We start from the raw sequence: 19032 nt of genomic DNA on the forward strand, positions 1-19032 counted from the left end.
GTTTTCAATTAAAAAAAAATTTTTTTTTTACCTTGATCAAGTTTTGAAATTTCTTATTTTGCTGCAGCAGCAACTTGTAATGACTGACCGCTTCATTGTGGCCACTACAAAAGACACCGTATTTTTCTTTCATTCTCTCCCCGTTTTCACCTGAAAACTGAAAACAGACAGCAGCGATGTTACAGAAATGAAACACGAAAACCATCAGGGAAAGTTTTCATGTAGTTTATGACTCTGTAAAGTAAGCACTGAATTCACTTGTGATTTCACTTTCTTCTCTAATGTGTACTCAAGCAGAGATGTGTTTTATTTAGTACGGGTGTCCCGTCGCGAGGTACAATAAAGGTAAAATGAGAAAACTTTCTGCTAATGGGCTTTACGATGTCACAGATGCTGCGACGACATCCTGAAATCCGAGAAGGAAAAAGAAATTTAAGCTGAAGAAAGTCAGAAAAATTCAAAAGCAAAAGGGGGTATTCTTTCAATTTATTCTAATGAGCTGACTCAGGAAGCTTGGAGCACTCTGAGGTCAAGTGAGGGGTTTGCAGTGCCCTCTGACAATCTTGGCTGAGGCTCAGAAATTGACTCAGAAGTCAATTCAGGGTCAACATCCCTCCCACAGATGGCTCTGGGCCATAGATACATTTCTAACAGCCAAAAACACAGCCGCCAAAACCAAAAAATAAAGACCAGTCAACCAACCAAAGAAAAGCCCAGAATGCAACACTGGACAGTGTTTGGACAAGTGCATCTGTTATTTATTTACGCCTCTGTGTTGCTAGACGATTAGCTGTACACACAGTGGTTAAGGGCCCAGGACCACTGTCCTCTGGGGAGGGGGCTCTAAATAAATGGGGGCGAAACGGTTCCTGGACACAATTAAATGTGTGCGTGGGGGTTCCTCCCATATCAACAATTCTCAGATTACAGCAGGGTCTGACACTATCTATCTGGAGACATCAGATTCCACAGGTTAAGCGTTTAGTCCTGGAAGACTGCCCTCCCCCCACTTCAGACGCCAGTTGTCACCTGGGCTCCTGACTGACCTGCTATTGAGAGGAGGTTCCCACCATCCCCCTCTTGGGTTTGATGAATTTGCTAGAGTGGCTCACAGAACTCAGAGAAACAGTTTACTTACTAGATCACTGGTTTATAATAAAGGATAAACTCAGGAACAGCCAAGCGGAAGAGGTGAGTAGGGCCAGGTATGGGGAAGGGTACAGAGCTTCCATGCCCGCTCCGGGTACCACTTGCCCTGAATCTCCACGTGTTCACCAACCAGGAAGCTATCTGAAACCTTTCCTGTTGGGTTCTAATGAAGGCTTCATTACACAGGCATGACTGATTAAATAATTAGCCACTGATGACTGATTAACCTCCAGTCCCTCTCCCCACCCCCAAGGTCGGGGAGTGGGACGCCAACTTTCAACCCTCTAACCACATGGTTGGCTCCCCTGGCAACCAGACCCTACCCTTAGGTGCTTTCTAAAAGTCGCCTCATTCACATAACCAAAGACACCTCTATGCTGTCACCATTTAGGAAATTCCAAGGGTTTTGGGACCTGTGAGCCAGGAACCATGGACAAACAGCAAATACACATTTCTTACAAATCACAATACTGCATGGCTTGTCCTTGTTATTGCTGAGAGGAACAGAGCTGGGTGGGGGCTCGTCCAGGCCCTGTGCCCGTCCCGGCCGTGCCCACCTGCTGTACCAGGAGGTCCCCGATTTTCTGGATGATGTAATTCCGGTCGCTGCCCTCCTCCAGGGCCTCCTGGCGGCGCTCCTTCAGCCGAGAGAGGAACTGGCTATGCACCTCGAGGAGGTCGTCCGCGCACGGGAAGAGGCGGCCAATAGCCTTGCTGCTGAACTGCAGCTCTTCCTGCAGGGCCCTGGAGTAGACCTTGAGCATGATCTTCAGTGTCCGTACATGGTGCGCCTCCGTCTGCATCAGCTCTGTGGGGTATGGGGGACAGGACTTACCCACGCGGGGACCGCACCCCGACGTCGCTCCTCCCGCATTCCACGGAGGCACTCGTGCATGCTGCCCTCCCGCTCGCCACGCACCAGGCTGGCTTCTCTCAGCTCTCTGCCGAAATCCTCGCCCCCGTGGCCCTACTGCCCTGGGGCCAGGCCTCCCGCCCTCCCCACTCCGGTGCTGCAGGGGCCCCGGCTTAAGAGAGCAGCGAGGGGTGGAGAGACATCAGGAAAGGAAGGAGCCAAGACGTGGGCTGGGACTTCACATTCACAGGAGGGTTTCGAGCCTAACATCAACCAAGGGCGTCTCAAGGCTGTTTTGAGCCAGAAGACGGTTCGGATGAACACCACTCCTTGGGGTGTGAAATTCACACATGTGTACATGTCAGGGGCCAGACCCAGACGGTAACTGATGCAAAAGCAGAGCTCAAGTGAGATTTTAATTCACTGTTAAAGGCAAAGAATGGTCAGGTTTTGTGCTGGAGTTTTTCTGCATTCAAGTCAAGGCCTTGAAGCTGTTAGAGGTGAAACCAGGTCAGTAGCGCTGCGCCTGGGTTTGTGTTTGCCCAGAGGCTGAGACAGTCTCTCTCTGAAGAATCTCTGGCCTGCCCTGGGGCCCTGAGGGGAAACGTCCACTCGGGTTCGCCTCCCCACCCATACTCCAAGCTACTCTGGCCTAGGCAGGCAGCTCAGCGTGTGATGGGCTCCAGTGGACACCCCTGAGTGGTGTATAGGGATCCTGGAGCTGGGCTTGCCACATGGGATGAAAAGTAAGGATGTTTCTAGAAATGCCAGAATGCCAATGACAGACAGGAAAATTTCTCCTCAGGTGACACAACACTGTCAGTCTTGGGGGACAGTTCCCTTGGAGGAAGGATCATAAGAACAGTAAGGAATTAAGGGAGAGAAAGGCCTTAGGTTCCATTGTGGTTGCCTTGGGCCTTTGTCACCCTGCCTGTAGGGGGTCCTGGGGCCTGGCAGGACATAACGTGGGGCACCCAGCACAGCCCTGGCCCGGGGACAGGTGCTGTGTCTGGGAGCTGTGGTTTTCACTGTATCCTGCAACATCTCATTTCAGAACAGTGGCTGCCCACGGCCAGCGGAAAGGGGCTCCCACCAGGAGCTGCTGCCACATGCTACAGTCCCATGCGGACTGTAGGGACATGCCTCCAAACTCCCCAATTATAGCCACGCTCAGGCCTGTCTGCAGTCGCCAGGACAGCTGGGATGGGCCAGGGTGGTCTCTGTCAGGGTCACCAACAAGTAAGTGTGAGTCAGGCCTGGGCATTTGGCCATACTCGTCATCGGGGACCTCCCGGGCCACCTCTTCCCAGGCCCGGAAGGCAAGGCTATCCTGGGGTAGCAGGGAGCGGGTGACATGGTTTCAGGGGGTGTTGGCAGTGGATTCCAGACTCCCCAGTGGAACAAATCTTTAAAAAAAGAAGGAAAAGAAGTGTGGAAGGCTGGTGTGGCAGCAGAGGACTTCCTACCGTAAAGCACATCCTGTCTTTTCACCACCTCCCTCTTTTGTTTCTTTGCATACGCCGGCTCCACAGAGAGGCTCCAGGACTCGGCCTCGAACTCGTGGGCATCCAATTCGATCTCACTCCTCAGCGAGGCAGTGTAGGGGTCTGAGGGAAGAGAAAGAGGCCACTGCTCGGGGCCGGCCCAGCCCGAGTCCCGTGGACACATTGATGATGTGGGTCCCAGCATGATGGGGACCACGTGACATCTGTGAAAGCATCAGGATGACTGTACCTTCTACAAAAGTGGACTCGGCATTTGAGGATGTAAGTGAAAGGGAGTCGTCAGTTGCCTGCTTAAATTTAAAAAATGCAGAGTCGGCTTCATCCATTTCTCCTGTGACTGGTCTAAATAAAAATCATAAAAACAATTATTGCAAAAAATCGAATTAAACATGTGCTCGCGCACACGCAACTCACGTCCCATTCTATGAAGGCAAATTAGACTGTTAATCTGCTTAAATACTATTTGAGAATTTTCCGGATTTCAATGTAAGCCTTAACTTTGTCACAGATCATTTTTGAAAATCAGGAGACTATTTGTCAACGTAACGTCAGGACTTCTTTCATAACTAACTTTAATGTTCAGATACATTGTAAGGGTGTGTTAATCATATATTTCCTTTACTGGCCACTGGTGTCCCTGAAATTCCTTCCAGAAAGTTAGGTGGATACAGCCTCACTCAGCCGAAGGTGGAGGGAGAATCCTTTCTAAAGGAGAAAGATAATCATCTTCTTTCCCTACCAACTCATATAGGGATCACTGCGATGACATTTTGGTAGCATTATGTTTTCTCCCTGAGCACTGCTGAATGCACTATTAAGAGAACCACCTCGAAGTCCTTGGAACACTGGGTTAGGGCATAAATAATGGGATGCAACCCCCACGGCAACCTCAGCCTTCAGCGAGACTTCCAGCCTCATCTTGTACAAAAAGGGGCCCTGGCTAAGGGTCCTTCAAGAGCATGAAGCAAACTGGCTCCAATGGCGGAGCCCACCCCAACACACCTTTTTTTGAAAAAGGAAAATGAATGACTCTGAAACAAGTGTTAATGGGAATTTCACTGCTCAGTTGGGGGCCCAAGGGCGGATTCACATGCTCTTGAGGGTCTCCTTTCAGAAAAGCTGCTGGCAGGGTCCCCCACCCTGAGTCCCCTCCCTTCACCTGCACTTGACGGTAGAGAGCATCCGGCTTACCCGAGTCGCAGCCCCGTTCCCACCGGGCTGGGTGCTGGCTGTGGACCCCCCTTCTGCGAGACCGTCATGCCGACATTCCTGGACAGGGCCGGGCTGCCATCGGACAAGAGGGTGGCCCTCGGGTGCTCCTTCAGGGATGCTGCGACAGAGGCAAAGACAGAGCTGGTGCTGAGAAAGTGGGCAGGGTAGTGGAGGTGGCCTGTCCGGAAGCCCTGCTCTGACTGTGGCCGCAGTACAGACAGAATCTTGGATGTCAGCAGCTCGTTATCTAGAAAGACATTCTCGCTCCATTTCCTAGGAAAAGAGCCATAGAAAGACAGCTCGGGGCGGCTGTGGAGTGCGTTGTCTCTGTCGCTGCCTTTGGAATGCGCGTTTCCCATGTTCACGGTTGGGGCTCGCAGACTCTGCGCAGTGTGCTGTTTTTATACCTCCGTGGGATCCTTCTAGAAATGTAAAGCTGCTTCTTCTCTTACTTTATTGGCTGAAGCAGTGGGTCTGGAGGGCAGGAAATTGGTCCCCACTGTGACCATTTAGGGTGCAAATCACATCATATTTTCTCGTTTGGTAAACTAACAACAAAATATCCTGGCACCCTTTCTGTCTTAGCAGGGGGTCAAAAGCAGAGAGCAGTTGCTGTTCACTGTAAAGAAGCTAATATCACGAAATAGGGAGTCTGTGCTTGGTGTGGCTGGTGCCGGCATCACACACACGACTGCAATGAGATCGGATGTCAGGATGGCTGAGACCCAGAGACCACAGGGCATGGTGTTAGCTAGACGCACCGCAGTTCGTAAGAACTCTAAGAGAACCTGACCACCAGAGTGGATGACAGGCTCTGATCCTATTTTATAGGCGATTGTAAACCAACCTAACATGCAACAGGGGACCCAAAGGGTTGTCTGTACTCATCTGCTCACTAATTTAAGAGCTGAGCTATTAGGAAGCACATAGGCTGTGGTTTCTCACTGATGGAAAGATGCACCTCCCAGAAAACCAGGCAGTCATTAATCAGGCTGGTTCCCCCCTCCTACTTGACAACTCAACCATTTAACTCAAGCCTAGTTGAGCCAGGCTGCTTGATTAACTTATTCACATTTGAAAGACCAACAGCAGCATTAACAAGAAATCTGTCTGGTGGCCTTCCCTACCTGGCTCGTGGGTCCCCAAATGTACTTCTCTCAGGAGCTTTTCTGGAGAGAAGGGGTTCAGCCCGCTGAGTGAGTTTTAATTCAGGTGGAAATTTAGGGAGGTTGCGAGTGTGCAGGTGGGTACGTGTCTGACAGAACATTTCTGGTAGAGGAGGAATGAAGAAAGCTTGTAAAAAAAAACAAAAAACCCACTAAGTGGTGTGACGCCATTTTACACACACAGAACATATACTAAACCAGCTATTCACTTTTTAACAGAGCTCAGCGTGGTGAGGATGCCATTTGGGCAGTGACCCCAAACGTCACGACGTCGTGATCGTAAGTGGCTAACAATTACTATTCTAGTAGACAAAGGTGACGAGGCTGTCACTCATATACAAACTCCCATTGACAGAGGTGGAAATCATAAAATCGAGGCCTTCACGGTCCAGAGCAGGCATTTCCTGTCATTTCGGCACCACATTAAGCCCCACCCAGGCTATTATGACCTGAGTGTACAAACAGGGGACAGATCCTGAAAGGCATCCTTTGCCCAGCATCCGGGCACAGGAACACAGATTGTTCCTGTGATCCTAGGTCTTGCCTGAAATGGGATGGATTCTGCTTTAATTAAATAGTCCACAGAAGAAAAGGTCACCATAAACACCCTCTAAGAATCGCTGGTTCCAAAGGTTAGGCATCTCAATCCCTGCGTTGTTCAAGGTTCAAGTGTACTTATTTATTCTGATCATCATGTTTCCACAATATAATGGAGGACATTGCCTCCCACAAAACAGGTCAAGAAATCATTTTTTTTCATAGACGATTATTCAAACTTTAAAAAGGACATTCTGACACCTGATACAACATGGATGAACCCTGAAGACATGATGCTCAGTGAACTAAACCAGTCACAAAAGGACAAATACTGTGTGAATCCACTCACAGGAGGTCCCCAGAGGAGTCAGACTCATAGAGACAGGAAGTAGATGGTGGGGTGCCAGGGGCTGGGGGAGGGGAGGGGAGTGAGTGTTTAATGGGGACGGAGTTTCAGTTTGGCAAGATGAGAAAGTTCTGGAAATCGATGGTGGGGATGGTTGCATGACAATGTGAATGTGCTTAATGCCACTGGACTGTACTCTTAATAGTGATTAAAATGGTACAATTTCATGGTACATATATTTTATCACCATAAAAAAAAGGAAATGATTATTTATTTGAAGTGGCAGAATGCTTCTGTATCTTGACTGTGGTATTGGTTACTTAAATCTATACATGGGATAAAATTTCATAGACGTGTACTCTCCCCTTTCGCCATGTAACAAATGGCAAAATCTGAGGAGGGTTAATAACATGGTACCAATATCACTGTCTTGGTTTTGACAATGGACTATGGTTACATCAGGTATCATCACTGGGGGACACTCGATGATGGGTACACAGGGACTTGACTATTTTGCACCTTCTTGTGACTTGTATACTATTTCAGAATAAAAAGTTACAGTTGAATCCTCATTATTTGCAGTAGTAATGTTCTATAAAGTCGCAGTGGACATTGAGTTAGCGAATACCAAAGCGCTGCTTGTAGGAGAAATCCAGGGCTACGGTCCTGTGAGCCTCCAGCTACACATTCACCATGACCTTGGGTTATGTGGCTTCTGCTGGCTGATGCCTTATTTAATACACAGTCAATCTAGTAACACTGCACCCACGGCCTAGGGCACGCTAACTCATGCCTGAAGGAAGCGTGTCTGTCACACGTATTTTCTCTGAGACACATCCTGCACTTAGAAACACTGGACAGCCCTTCAGCACTATGCTTGGTGGCCATTTTAAACTGTGAAGTCATCAACAAAGAGGACAAAAAAAAAAAAAGCATAAAACATGGCACTAAATACAGTGCCAAGGGGCACCTGTTTCCAGCATGAGCTGCAACAAGAAGGCAGTGTGTCGCCTTAGTCAGCCTTTGCTGGGAGAGTACGTGTTGGGTGACTCGATTTTTTGGCAGTCTGCACGTGTCCGGGAAAGACCATGACAGCCCTACAAGTATTGACCTGGGGGTTACAAATACGTTTTAGCAAGCAGGGGAATTCATATACACAGAATCTGCAAATGATGAGGATCGACTGTATATTAAAAAGTCTTAAATGAGAAATTATATTTTAGAACACCCTTGTTTGGCCAAACACACAGCACAGAGCTCTGATATTTTTTTGTATTTCTTTATCATTTAATACACACACACTTCCAAAAAGTATTTGAGATGGCCTTCTATTTTGGGGGGACTTCTTATAGAAAAGTTTAATGATATGCATTTGGTGGCCATGTGACCTGCTGAGATAAATTATTCTTTTTCCTTTGGAGCAGTCTAACCATCACTCCCCTCAAGCTACCTAAAACTTAAAATAAGAGATGGACAGTCACCAATTGAATCTTTCTCTAAAGCATACGCAGCCTTGAAAATAACTGCTTGATCAATACACAAGTCAATACCGCCACCACAGAGCAGCTGTCTTTATTCTGTATTTTTGATGCTCTGACATCTGCCCCCTGCCCCTCGCTCCCCCACCCCCCAGGAGTAGCCAGTTTCCAGAGATGGTCATCTAAGGAAAAGCTCCTCTACATGTACCAACCAGTCCCGAGCCCATACCCCCAACTACCTCCTTCACGGAGCTCTCACGTCCAGGGCCACCACCCACCTGCCATGTGCCGGACAACTAGGGACAGCCCCTATGCCCCAGAGCCTGCTGAAATTATTCACACGAGCCAATCCTAATCCCGTTTACCCTGCCTCACCCTTTCTGCCCCATGGAAACCACAGTAAAGGCTCCTGCCCACATTTTCTTCTCCCTCCCTCTGCCTCCTGACTGGCCCTGGTGCTTCCCTGTAGGGCCCTGATATATGCAAAAATGAGGATGAACCTTAAAAATATGCTAAGTGAAAGAGGTCAGCCTTAAGAGACCACATATTGTAGGATTCCCTCTATAGGAAATGTGCAGAATAGGTAAATCCATAGAGACAGAAAGTAGATTAATAGGTGCCTAGGACTGGGGGAAGATTGAAGGGTGACAACTAATGGGTATAGTTTTTTTTTTGGGGCTCTAAAATTAACTGCATTGACTCTGAACACACGCAAAGCTTCTGAATTATACACTTAAATGGATGAATTGTATGGTATGTGAATTACATCTCAATAAAGCTATTAAACAAACTCCCGTGAGGATCAGCCATCTTTCTGCAGGAGGAGATCAAGCCGTTTGATTTGTAGTTGAACACACAGTATGAGTTAGTCAACATGACCTCGACTGTGAGACAGACAGGAACACACACTTATCCTGCTATCATGTTTTCCTAAAGCAGGCAGCCATGGTGGAACCCACGGGCAGTGGTGCGGCGCTGGGATCTGGCCCCAGACCGGCCTTCAGCAGAGCGCTGCCACCCACTGTCTGCACTGCCATAAAAACCACTTCTGTGCCTAATTAGCACCGTCTGCCCACTGCTGAGAGGGGCCATTGATCGGCATTCACTCGGCCCACTGCGGTGACTATACCACAGAGCTTTCTCCAAGGGGACCCAGAGGAGAGGCAGGGATGAAAATAAGAAGTGAACAGTAAAAATGGAAAATGTGCTTTGCTCTGAGAAAAAAACACACCCCATTCTCAGCAACAAACACAGATGGCAGACAGCCTGTTTCCATGAAGATTTTTTTAAAGCCTGTTTTGTTTTGGTTTCTTGAACTGAATAGCGGTCTCTGAGCAAATCAGATGACTAAGCTTGTGTGACAGATACCAGGGTCCTACCTACATTACTTTACGGGGACAACAGACCCCACGCCATGAAGTTCAGGTTAACAGGGGTGATTTCCTAGTGTAGTTATGCTCCCCAAGTGACCTTCGGTCTACCCTAAGTCCTTTAAGACATGAACTTTCTCCTCTAATACAAAGCACGACCTCATTAGCCCTTGCAGAAATCCTAAGGCCCCACAAGGAAATTCCATGAACAAGACTTAATAGTTACGAACCTGTTGAAAGTCATTTCTCCAGGAAGCCCAATATGACATATCACGTGACCATCTTAATCAGTTTTGTCGTTTCTCATCTTGAAACACACTGGCGTCTAGAAAAATCGACTTTCAAGCAAGAATTTTATATTCTAAATGGCAGCTTCGTCCTGCTGCTTGATGGGAAAGCCACTGGAAACAGCTTTTGAAGGCAGCTGGGCCTGGTACAGAGGTGCCCGCAAGTTTTCGCAATGACCACACAAACAGACAAGTGGCATCTTCAGGCAGGAGCAGCCTTCTCTAGCCACACTGCAGTTTCAAAGGCTCAGCCTTGAAATAACCGATCGTTTCCTCTTATCTAGCATTTAGCGAGGTCCTGTGTCCCCTCCCTGCCCCCATTCTTTGTCTCAGCAGACTTTTCTTTCAGGCCAGGGATGTCACCAGTCTCTGGAGAGTTCTAGCAAGCACGGGCTGCGGGAGAGTGTTCGGGAGACAATTAAGAAAATCAATACAAGATGAAGTTTTCAGTTCACAGTTCCCGGCTTTTCGGCCGCCTGAGAACAGACTAAATTGATGCCAAGACAACTCATCGATTTCTCTTCTGCTTCGTTTAGACGTTACACAAGCAAGATGGTAGAAAAAAAACCAATAAAAATATGAGAAAAAATACCCTTAACCTCATGCATCAGGGGACAAAGGAAAAAAGGCATCTTGAGGCTTAAAGATAGTGTGAACCAAAAAGGATACTGTTTCTGAAACTGATATTACCCAATAAAAAAACACATGTGACCCGGCCCCCTGCCCCCCAAGTCACGTTAAACCTAGAGAACACCATTAAAAAAAAAAAAGTATCTTCTTTACATTGTGTGTAGGAAATGTAAAAATCACAAAAAGGTGTAAAAGTAGAAATAATCCATAATGCCACCATCCAGTTAATTGCTGCTGGTACAAATAATTTTATAAGTTGAGAAATAATGTTTAATAACAATGATTCTGAGATTTGTGTTGAAAAGTCCCTCCCATATAGCAAAAGGATAATAATAGCAAATATATGTTTTTTGCATAAATACCATACAGGACATGTAGGTTATGTCATTCATTGAGCAATATACGGTTGACCCTTGAAAAATGCAGGGGTTAGGAGCACCAAAGCCCTGCACAGTAAAAAATCAACATATAACTTGACTCCCCCCAAAACTTAACTACTAATAGACTACTGTGGACTGGAAGCCTTACCAATAACGCATAGTCGATTAACCCAAATTTTGTAAGTTATATGCATTAGATACTGTAATGTTACGATAAAGTGAGCTATAGAAAAGAACATGTTATTAAGAAAATCATAAGGAAGAAATACATTTACAGTTCTGTGCTATATTTATCGATACCGTAAGTTCATCATCTGCCAGTACCTACATCAATATTGTCTTATATGATACAAGACACTGTAGGTGTTATATGTATTACTAACACTGACATAAAAATGTAAAAAGATAATATTAAAATAATTCATATTTATTTACAGGTTAATGATTCATGCATTGATAATAAAAAAACAGCAATATGATTGCTTTCTGGTAGCCTGGTGTAATCAATATGATTACTTTATGGTAGTAAGGACATTTCAAAAAAGTTTCCAGGGGCAGCCGGTTAGCTCAGGTGGTTGGAGCGCAGGCTCATAACAACACCAAGGTTGCCAGTTCGATTCTCACATGGGCCGCGGAGCTGCCCCCTTCCTCCACAACTAGATTGAAACAACTACTCGACTTGGCGTTGGGGTGGTGGGTTAGCTCAGGTGGTTAGAGTGCAGGCTGGTAACACCAAGGTTGCCAGTTCGATCCCTGTATGGGCTACTGTGAGCTGCGTCCTCCTTAAAAGAGTCAACTATGCCATTGTAGCATGAAAGCAATGTGTAACCAATGACCATGGTTGTTCCCCAATAAAATTTTTAAAAAAATCTGTGAATCTATGTATATGTGTACCTGTGTGGTTCAAATCGTGTTTGCTGTTCAAGGGTCAACTGTACTTGCAAATCACAACACTACAAAACCATATTCTGTATTACTCTATGGATAATTCTGGAAGGATTAGAAAGAACAATGACACCCATGTCAATAGGTGTAAAAATGAACCTCAACCTAAGCTTCATGTTTTCAGAAACGTGAACTCAAAATGGACTAGATTGAAATGGAAAACGTAAAACTATAAAACTTATTACGGATAACATATGAGGAAATCTTTAGGTACCAGGACTTGGATAGTGAAGAGTTCCTTGATATGACACAAAAAACCTAATCCACAAAAGGAATAAATACCTATAAATTGACTTCATCATAATTAAACATTTTTGCTTGTGGAAGAAGACCCTGTTAGAGGATGAAAAGACAAGCTACAGAGTGGGAGGGAATATTTGCAAACTGCCATCTGACAAAGGACTAGTATTATATTTAGAATATATAACGAACTTTCAAAACTCAATTGTAAAAATACAAACAATCCATTTAGAAAATGAGCAAAAGACATGAAAAGAAAGACATTTCACGAAAGATAAACAGTTAAAAAGCAGGTGAAGAGATGTTCCACATCATTAGTCACTAGAGAAATACAAATTAAAACCACCCAGAGAGTGGCAAAAATAAAAAATAGTGATGACTCTAAATGCTGGCGAGGTTGTGGAGAAACTGGATCACTTGTATTTTGCTGGTGGGAATGTAAAATGGGGCAGACACCATGGAAAATAGTTGGGTGGTTTGTAAAGGAAACTAAATAATTGTACCCCTGGGTATTTATCTCAGAGAAATGCAAAACTCATGTCCAGACAAAAACCTGTACATGACTATTCATAGCAGCTTTATTCGTAATAGCCAAAAAAACTGGAAACCACCTCAATGTCCTTCCCTGGGCAAATGGTTAGACAAACTGTGGTCCATCCATACCATGGAATACTACTCAGCAAGGAAAAGGAACTATTGATAACACGCAACAACCTGGATGGATTTCTTAGGTGTTACACTGAGAAAAAAGCCAATCTCAAAAGGTCACTCACTATATGAGTCCATTCATGTAACATTCTTGAAATGACAAAATTAAATTATAGAGATGCAGAACAGATTAGCGGTTGCCAGGATGAATAATGGTGGGGGGCAGGGAGTGGGTGTGACATGAAGCGGAAGCTCAAGGATGATCTTTGTGGTGATGGGATAGCCCCAGATCTTGAAGGTGGTGGTGGTGATGGATAAAAAGTGATAAAATGGCACAAGTGATAAAATGGCACAGAAGACTCATACATTGTCACAATTTCTTGATTCTGACATCCTATTCTAGTTACCTAAGGGGTGACCAGTGGGGAAAATGGGGTGGCGGGGATACATGATCCCTCTGTACTACCTTTGTAATCTACTGTGAGTCTAAATGATTTCAAAAGAAAAAGTTTGAAATCAAATAAAGTACCACCAACAAAAAAATAGAACATTCATGCCCACTGTCTTGGTCTGCTCAGGCTGCCATAACAAAATACCATAGATGAGATGGCTTAAACAATACATATTTATTTCCTACAGTTCTGGAGGCTGGGAAGTCCAAGGTCAAGGTGCCAGCACATTCATTTCCTGGTGAGGGCTCTCTTCCTGGCTTGCAGACAGCCACCTTTGGCTGTGTCCTCCTATGATAGAGACAGCGCAAGCTGTCTGGTGTCCCTTTCTATAAGAGCACTAATCCCATCAGGGGTCCCACCCTCATGACCTCATGTAACCCTAATCACCTCCCAAAGGCCCTGCCTCTAAACACCATCACATTGGGAGTCAGGGCTTCAACGTGACAATTTGTGGGGGACACAATTCAGCCCATAGCACCCAACAATGAATAAAACCATGTTTCCTGAGATCCAGAGCTTCTCTGATCACTCATTGGATGCCTCAGCAGAAAGAACAAGCAGCCTTCCTCTCCCGGCCTTCCCTTTACCTCTCAGAGGGAAGACCAAAGGGCACAGCCTCTTAGGAAGGATTACTGGAGAAGGTGATAGACGCACAACCAAGACCTCAGACAGATGTTCTGATGGCCAAAGAGGGGGGGGTTCTGAGGATGGTTCTTTGTAAGAAAGCAGGCTTCAGAATATTTAGAGGGTTACCAAGAAAATCAGAAATGCCTGGGTACCTCACTGCAAAGTACCTTTATTTGGGGAGACAACCAAGACTGCGACAAGTATAAAAAGCGAGGAGAAAATATGGGAAGATAAATTGAGCATTCCAGTAGGATGTGTGGCTGCTTCACTGAGAGCTGGCCAAAAGCGAGACTGTCTCCTGGGCGGAAAACGGGGATTTTGTGCAGCAGCACCCCCAGGGAGTCACTGTGTAAAACAGAAATGAGCAAATGTGTGGACATGAAGGCATGGCCTGGGCTGAGAGGGCGGCCAGTAGGGCCTGAGCTCAGCTCAGCTAGACACCAAGAGCCTCCCGGGAGGGACTTGGAGCAGCACCTCTGATAGGGAACTGACTGGTGGCCTGGCCAAGGCCTTGGGTCTCAGGTGTCCCTTCCCGTACCCCACTAACACAGGACCCCTGTGACCAAGGAACCCCTGGGTCCACTTGGACTCTCATAACGGGGCTGCTGTTTGCCAAGCTGGGGGCCTCTCCTGGAACCAAGGGGACTGAGTACTGTTGGGTCTCCCTTTTTCTTTTATGTATGTTTTTCCTGTGGGAAAATATGTATATTTTGCATTCCATTCACGATATTGTGTAATCACTACCATTATCTATCTCTACCCAAAACTTTTTCATCATCACCAACAAAAACTTTGCACCCAAGCACCCCCACACCCAACCCCTGGCACCCACCATTCTACTTTCCATCACAAAGAGTTTGCTTCTTCTAGGGCCCTCATATAAATGGAGTCCTACACATTGACCGATCTCAAGTAGAAAGAGCGTCTCCAGCGGGATGCCAAAGGGCTCTGTCCTCCATCTTGCCTGAGACGAGATCACAGAAGGCTCACACACCAGATTCACAGATGACACGAGGCGGAGGAACCGCCTCAAATGATGTTTAAAAATGAAGACAGGGAGACAAGTGAACACAAAACAATCTTGACAGGTTACAATGATGGAAATGTCAGGAGATTCAGGAAAGGTGGGTGGGGTGTGGGGCCCCCACCTGTCACAGCGGCATAGGGGATTGTTGGGTGACCGTGGCAGTCTCAGTAAATCAACAGTGTGGTACACAGCGGTCATCTTGGGTTGTATCAACATCAGGTGACAAGAGGCAGGAGGGCCCAGCTGCTGGCAGCCAAGCCTGCTGGGGAGTTTATCTTGGGCCAATTTCAGTGAGTAGATGGCTATTCGGCAGGCAGTGGCCTGGAAAACGGTGTTGTGACAAGTGCCATGGAGGGTCAGATGCAGGTGGACTGAGGATCCCATGGGGCTAACCTCGGGCCAAGGGGAGCACCCTCACAGGGTTGACAGGACCACCAGGGACCCCAGCCATGACCTGAGAGAAAGGGTGGAAGAACGGGGATGTCGCTTGGAGGAAAGGAAGCCAAGGACAGTGGGCAGCGGTCCCCGTGAGGCAGGCTCTCTTACTGGGGGACGTTAGGGCAGGTGAGGCATTTCCAGGTTTAAGAAATTATTAAAGAACAACCACTCGGTATTTCACAAACCAGAAAGAACCACCACTCCTGTTTTAGCATGTTTCTTTCCATTCTTATTGAGAACCATTACTTCTGACCCACAAAAAGGACCATTTCACACGGTTCGACCTGATACACAGGTGAGCTCCCGCTGAATGTACAATTCTGCACCCAGCCTTTCTGCTTACAGTGGTGTCAGAAGCATTTTGCCATACTGTTAAATATATTTCAGAAATCTTTTACAATTTCTTTCTCACAGAAATCTTTTCCAACAGCTGTAAAGCCATTTATTAAACAGCAAAATTCCTCCAATGTCACATTTGGGGATGCTCCCACCATTTCATGTAGTTATAAATAAAACTGTGTTGGACCTTTGCATGAAATACTTTGTTGGCACTGACTAATTTCCTGGGATAAATTCTCAGGAGAGGCTGGGTCTCCCTGTCCTGTGTTTCCACAGCCCAACTTTCCAGCATCACAGCACATACTGTTTGAGTTCCCCGCTGGCCAGAAGCTTCCCAGAGCAGGTCAGTGTCTGCGTGGTCAGGTGCTGTAGCCCCAGCTGCTTGTGAACACACTGGGTGGAGGGTCTGAGTTCTCAGGTCCTCTAAGCATCCATTCAACAGATTTCTACTGAGTGCCATGGTGCACTGGGGACCTGTGGCCCTCCCCCACCGGGGAACTTGGACTAGACACTCACTTCCTAGGAGAGATGCCCCTCCCCTGCATCACTTCATTCTCTCCCCCATGTTTACCGTGGCCCTGACCCATGCTCTCCATCTATGCAGGGCCCTCCCCCATGTCAGCAGCACAAGCCCTGGTCATTGAGCCAAGGCTGTGACCTCCTTGGGTGGCCTGTTCAGACTTGCCACTCCTGTCCCTCCCTACCTGCTGCCTGAGTATCTCACCACACACCTGATTAGCATGCCAGTGGCTTTGGTATAAAGTCCTGACTCCTGGCCAGACTCTCCTGGATATGGGCCCCTCCCCGGCCACATTTCTTAGCACCATTTCAACCCTACACCCCGACCACGCTGACAAGTAGCACTGGGGAGCCTCAGAGTCCCTGGGTGGCTCAGCCCAGGTACCCCTTTGCCTGGCTGACTTCGGGGTGAGACCAGGGTCCCTCGAGGCCACCTACCCCTGCCCTGCCCCCACAGCCTAGGCCTTCCTGCGTGCTTCCCTTACCCTGTGTCACCTGATGGCTTTAATTGCACTGCCTCATTGAACCTTGACCTCCTCGAGGGCAAGGGTCAAGTGTCAGCATCTCGGTGCTGGCATTGCCTTCTATCTATGTGCCTAGTCAGCTGATCATGGGTACACAGACCACAGGACAGGGGGCACACAGAGGAGAGGGACCGGGGTGGGCACCCAAAGGTGAGCGTGTAGGGGCGCAACGCAAGTCCATTCTTGGCTATTTTACTTTAAAGCCAACCTGCTGCCTTAAGGGCTATTCTCTTTGGTAAAATTAAGATGAAAATCTCCACCTAACAGGCTGTACGGTCGCTGGACTCTGATGGAAGGTGGGGGTGGGATACAGTCAGGAAGTGAGTGACTGTCAACCTTCATGGCTCGTGTCTTAAAAAATCCCCTGCCCCCCTGGAACTTTATGCCATCCACTGACTCAGTTCCAGTCCTTCCTGGGCACCCTGCAAGCCGACTCCCAGCCCCCTCTTCTCCTTGGCTCTCTGGGGATGTTTGCTGCCCTGTCTGACTTCACAAGGACAGCCCCTTCGCCCTCCGTACAGGCTCACAGACATCCCACCCTCAGGAGCTGGCCGCATACACCTGCCCTTGGCCCAGTGCGTGGGCCTTCCTGGCAGGTTTTAATGTTCTGTGTCCACCTGATGGAACCACACTACTTGCCTGCAGTTGGGGTCATGGGACTGGCGGCCTCTAGCTTGTCAGGGAAGCAGTGTGTGTGTGGGGTGGTCACTGGTGGTCTCATTTCTCACCCACAAGGGCAGGACTTGATCTCCCTCAGGCTCCTCCAGCCTCAGAATTCTCTGAGTTACCTTTCTTTCAGGTTCAGAAGGCTCTTCAGAACCTTTCAACACTGCTAGGTGACTTATGATTAAAAAAAAAAAAAAAAGTTTTGCTAGCACACTAAGAAAAACTTTGGGGTCCACAAGTCTGCATGAAAACCAGCCAAAGCTGCTTTTCCTCCTGGAAATGCCTAGGAGCCAGGCACGCTTTGTGGTATGAAATATACGTGTGTAGCTAACTGGAAATATTAACATAAGATCCTTCACCCTGGCAGAAGCGGTCCCTTCTGTTCCAGCGTGCCCTCAAGCAGTCTAGCATAATTTCTGTGATGTGATGTGTAGAAAAATATGACTGATTTTGCGTAAGGGGAAAACTGAGGTTGAAATGGGAGCGTCAGGCAGAGAGCTAGGTTTTAGTGCCCAATCCTCTAGATGTTGGTTAAGTACCTGGTACATTGTCTAGGAGTGAATTCTTATTCTTAATAAACCTTAACTTCAAAGGTTTTTTGCTTTTTTTTATGTGCGGGAGGACTGCCAGTTTAATTACTATATGATAAATAAGGTATGTTTCTAAATTAATGTTTAATGCTAAGATGGCATTTCTCTAAGTTATTCTTAAAGATAAGAACTAACTAAGGCAAACTGCTACAGGTGAGTCATCTTAGGGAAAAAAAAAAAACCACAGTGGAACATTCTTGGGCATAAATCCAGCCAGCTGCATATTACTGTCCTGAAGCACAAAATGTGGTCCTGGCTTCTCACTTGCAAAGATTCCTGGCTCATGAGAAATGGTCCTCGTGAAACACTGATAAGGGCGCATGGAAAAATATCACCTATGTCACTGTTACCTGAATTTGATCCCTCTTGATTAACAGTACAAGAGTGAGCTTCCCGTGTAAAAAGAAAGGAAAAACGAAAATTAACCAGTCTTCTTACCACCACTTCCGCTTACAAATGTCTCTGTGCCCCTTTATTTGCTTGGGTGTGAATGTTTGTAACCACAGTAACTATACAAATGTTTCACATTTTTCACGGCGATATGGTCTTTGTAAGTATCGCTTTAATCATTTCCCTGTTGTCAGACATTCAATGCCTTCCAGTTACATACATGAGTCTCAAAGAGACAGAATTACAGAGGCAAAGGCTAGAAATGCTTTACGATTTTAGATATACATCACCAAACTGTTTTTCCAAAGTACTGTACCAACCAGTGTAACACCTTGCAGGAAAATATGCACAAAGAAAGAAAATCTTGGAAGGTGATACAACAAAATGACAACTAATTGTAGTTGCATGGTATTATGGGTGTTTTCCCTTATTTTTCTATTTTTCCAATTTCCTACAATGGTCGTATGACTTTTAAAAAAATTATTTATTTATTTATTTATTCTTAGCTGAGCCATCCTGCCACCTATTGGCAGCTCAGCCGGGCCGGGAATCGAACCAGTGACCCTATTACTCAGAGTTCGGACTCTTGAGCGAGCTCTTAACCAACTGAGCCACTCGGCCAGCCCTATGACTTTTATAATTTAAAAAAAGTTAGTGTTAGGAGGAAGCTGGGTGTAGGGCATATGGGAACTCTCTGTATAATATTTTTTTTTT

At 46.6% G+C, this 19032-nt stretch overlaps 1 protein-coding gene across 1 annotated transcript in view; it reads right to left on the reverse strand.

Moving 5' to 3' along the window:
* ARHGEF18 (Rho/Rac guanine nucleotide exchange factor 18) overlaps nucleotides 1-19032 on the reverse strand; it is a 92892-nt gene that overhangs the window by 18127 nt on the left and 55733 nt on the right. Inside the window, exons 11-15 of the mRNA XM_019667652.1 lie at nucleotides 4699-4837; nucleotides 3737-3849; nucleotides 3469-3609; nucleotides 1707-1957; nucleotides 32-157 (exon numbers count right to left, since the gene is read on the reverse strand). Coding sequence (XP_019523197.1) covers nucleotides 32-157; nucleotides 1707-1957; nucleotides 3469-3609; nucleotides 3737-3849; nucleotides 4699-4837 — 770 coding nt within the window. The remainder of the gene's footprint in view (nucleotides 1-31; nucleotides 158-1706; nucleotides 1958-3468; nucleotides 3610-3736; nucleotides 3850-4698; nucleotides 4838-19032) is intronic.

This window comes from Hipposideros armiger, unplaced genomic scaffold (assembly GCF_001890085.2).
Source record: "Hipposideros armiger isolate ML-2016 unplaced genomic scaffold, ASM189008v1 scaffold_502, whole genome shotgun sequence".
Classification (NCBI taxonomy): domain Eukaryota; kingdom Metazoa; phylum Chordata; class Mammalia; order Chiroptera; family Hipposideridae; genus Hipposideros; species Hipposideros armiger.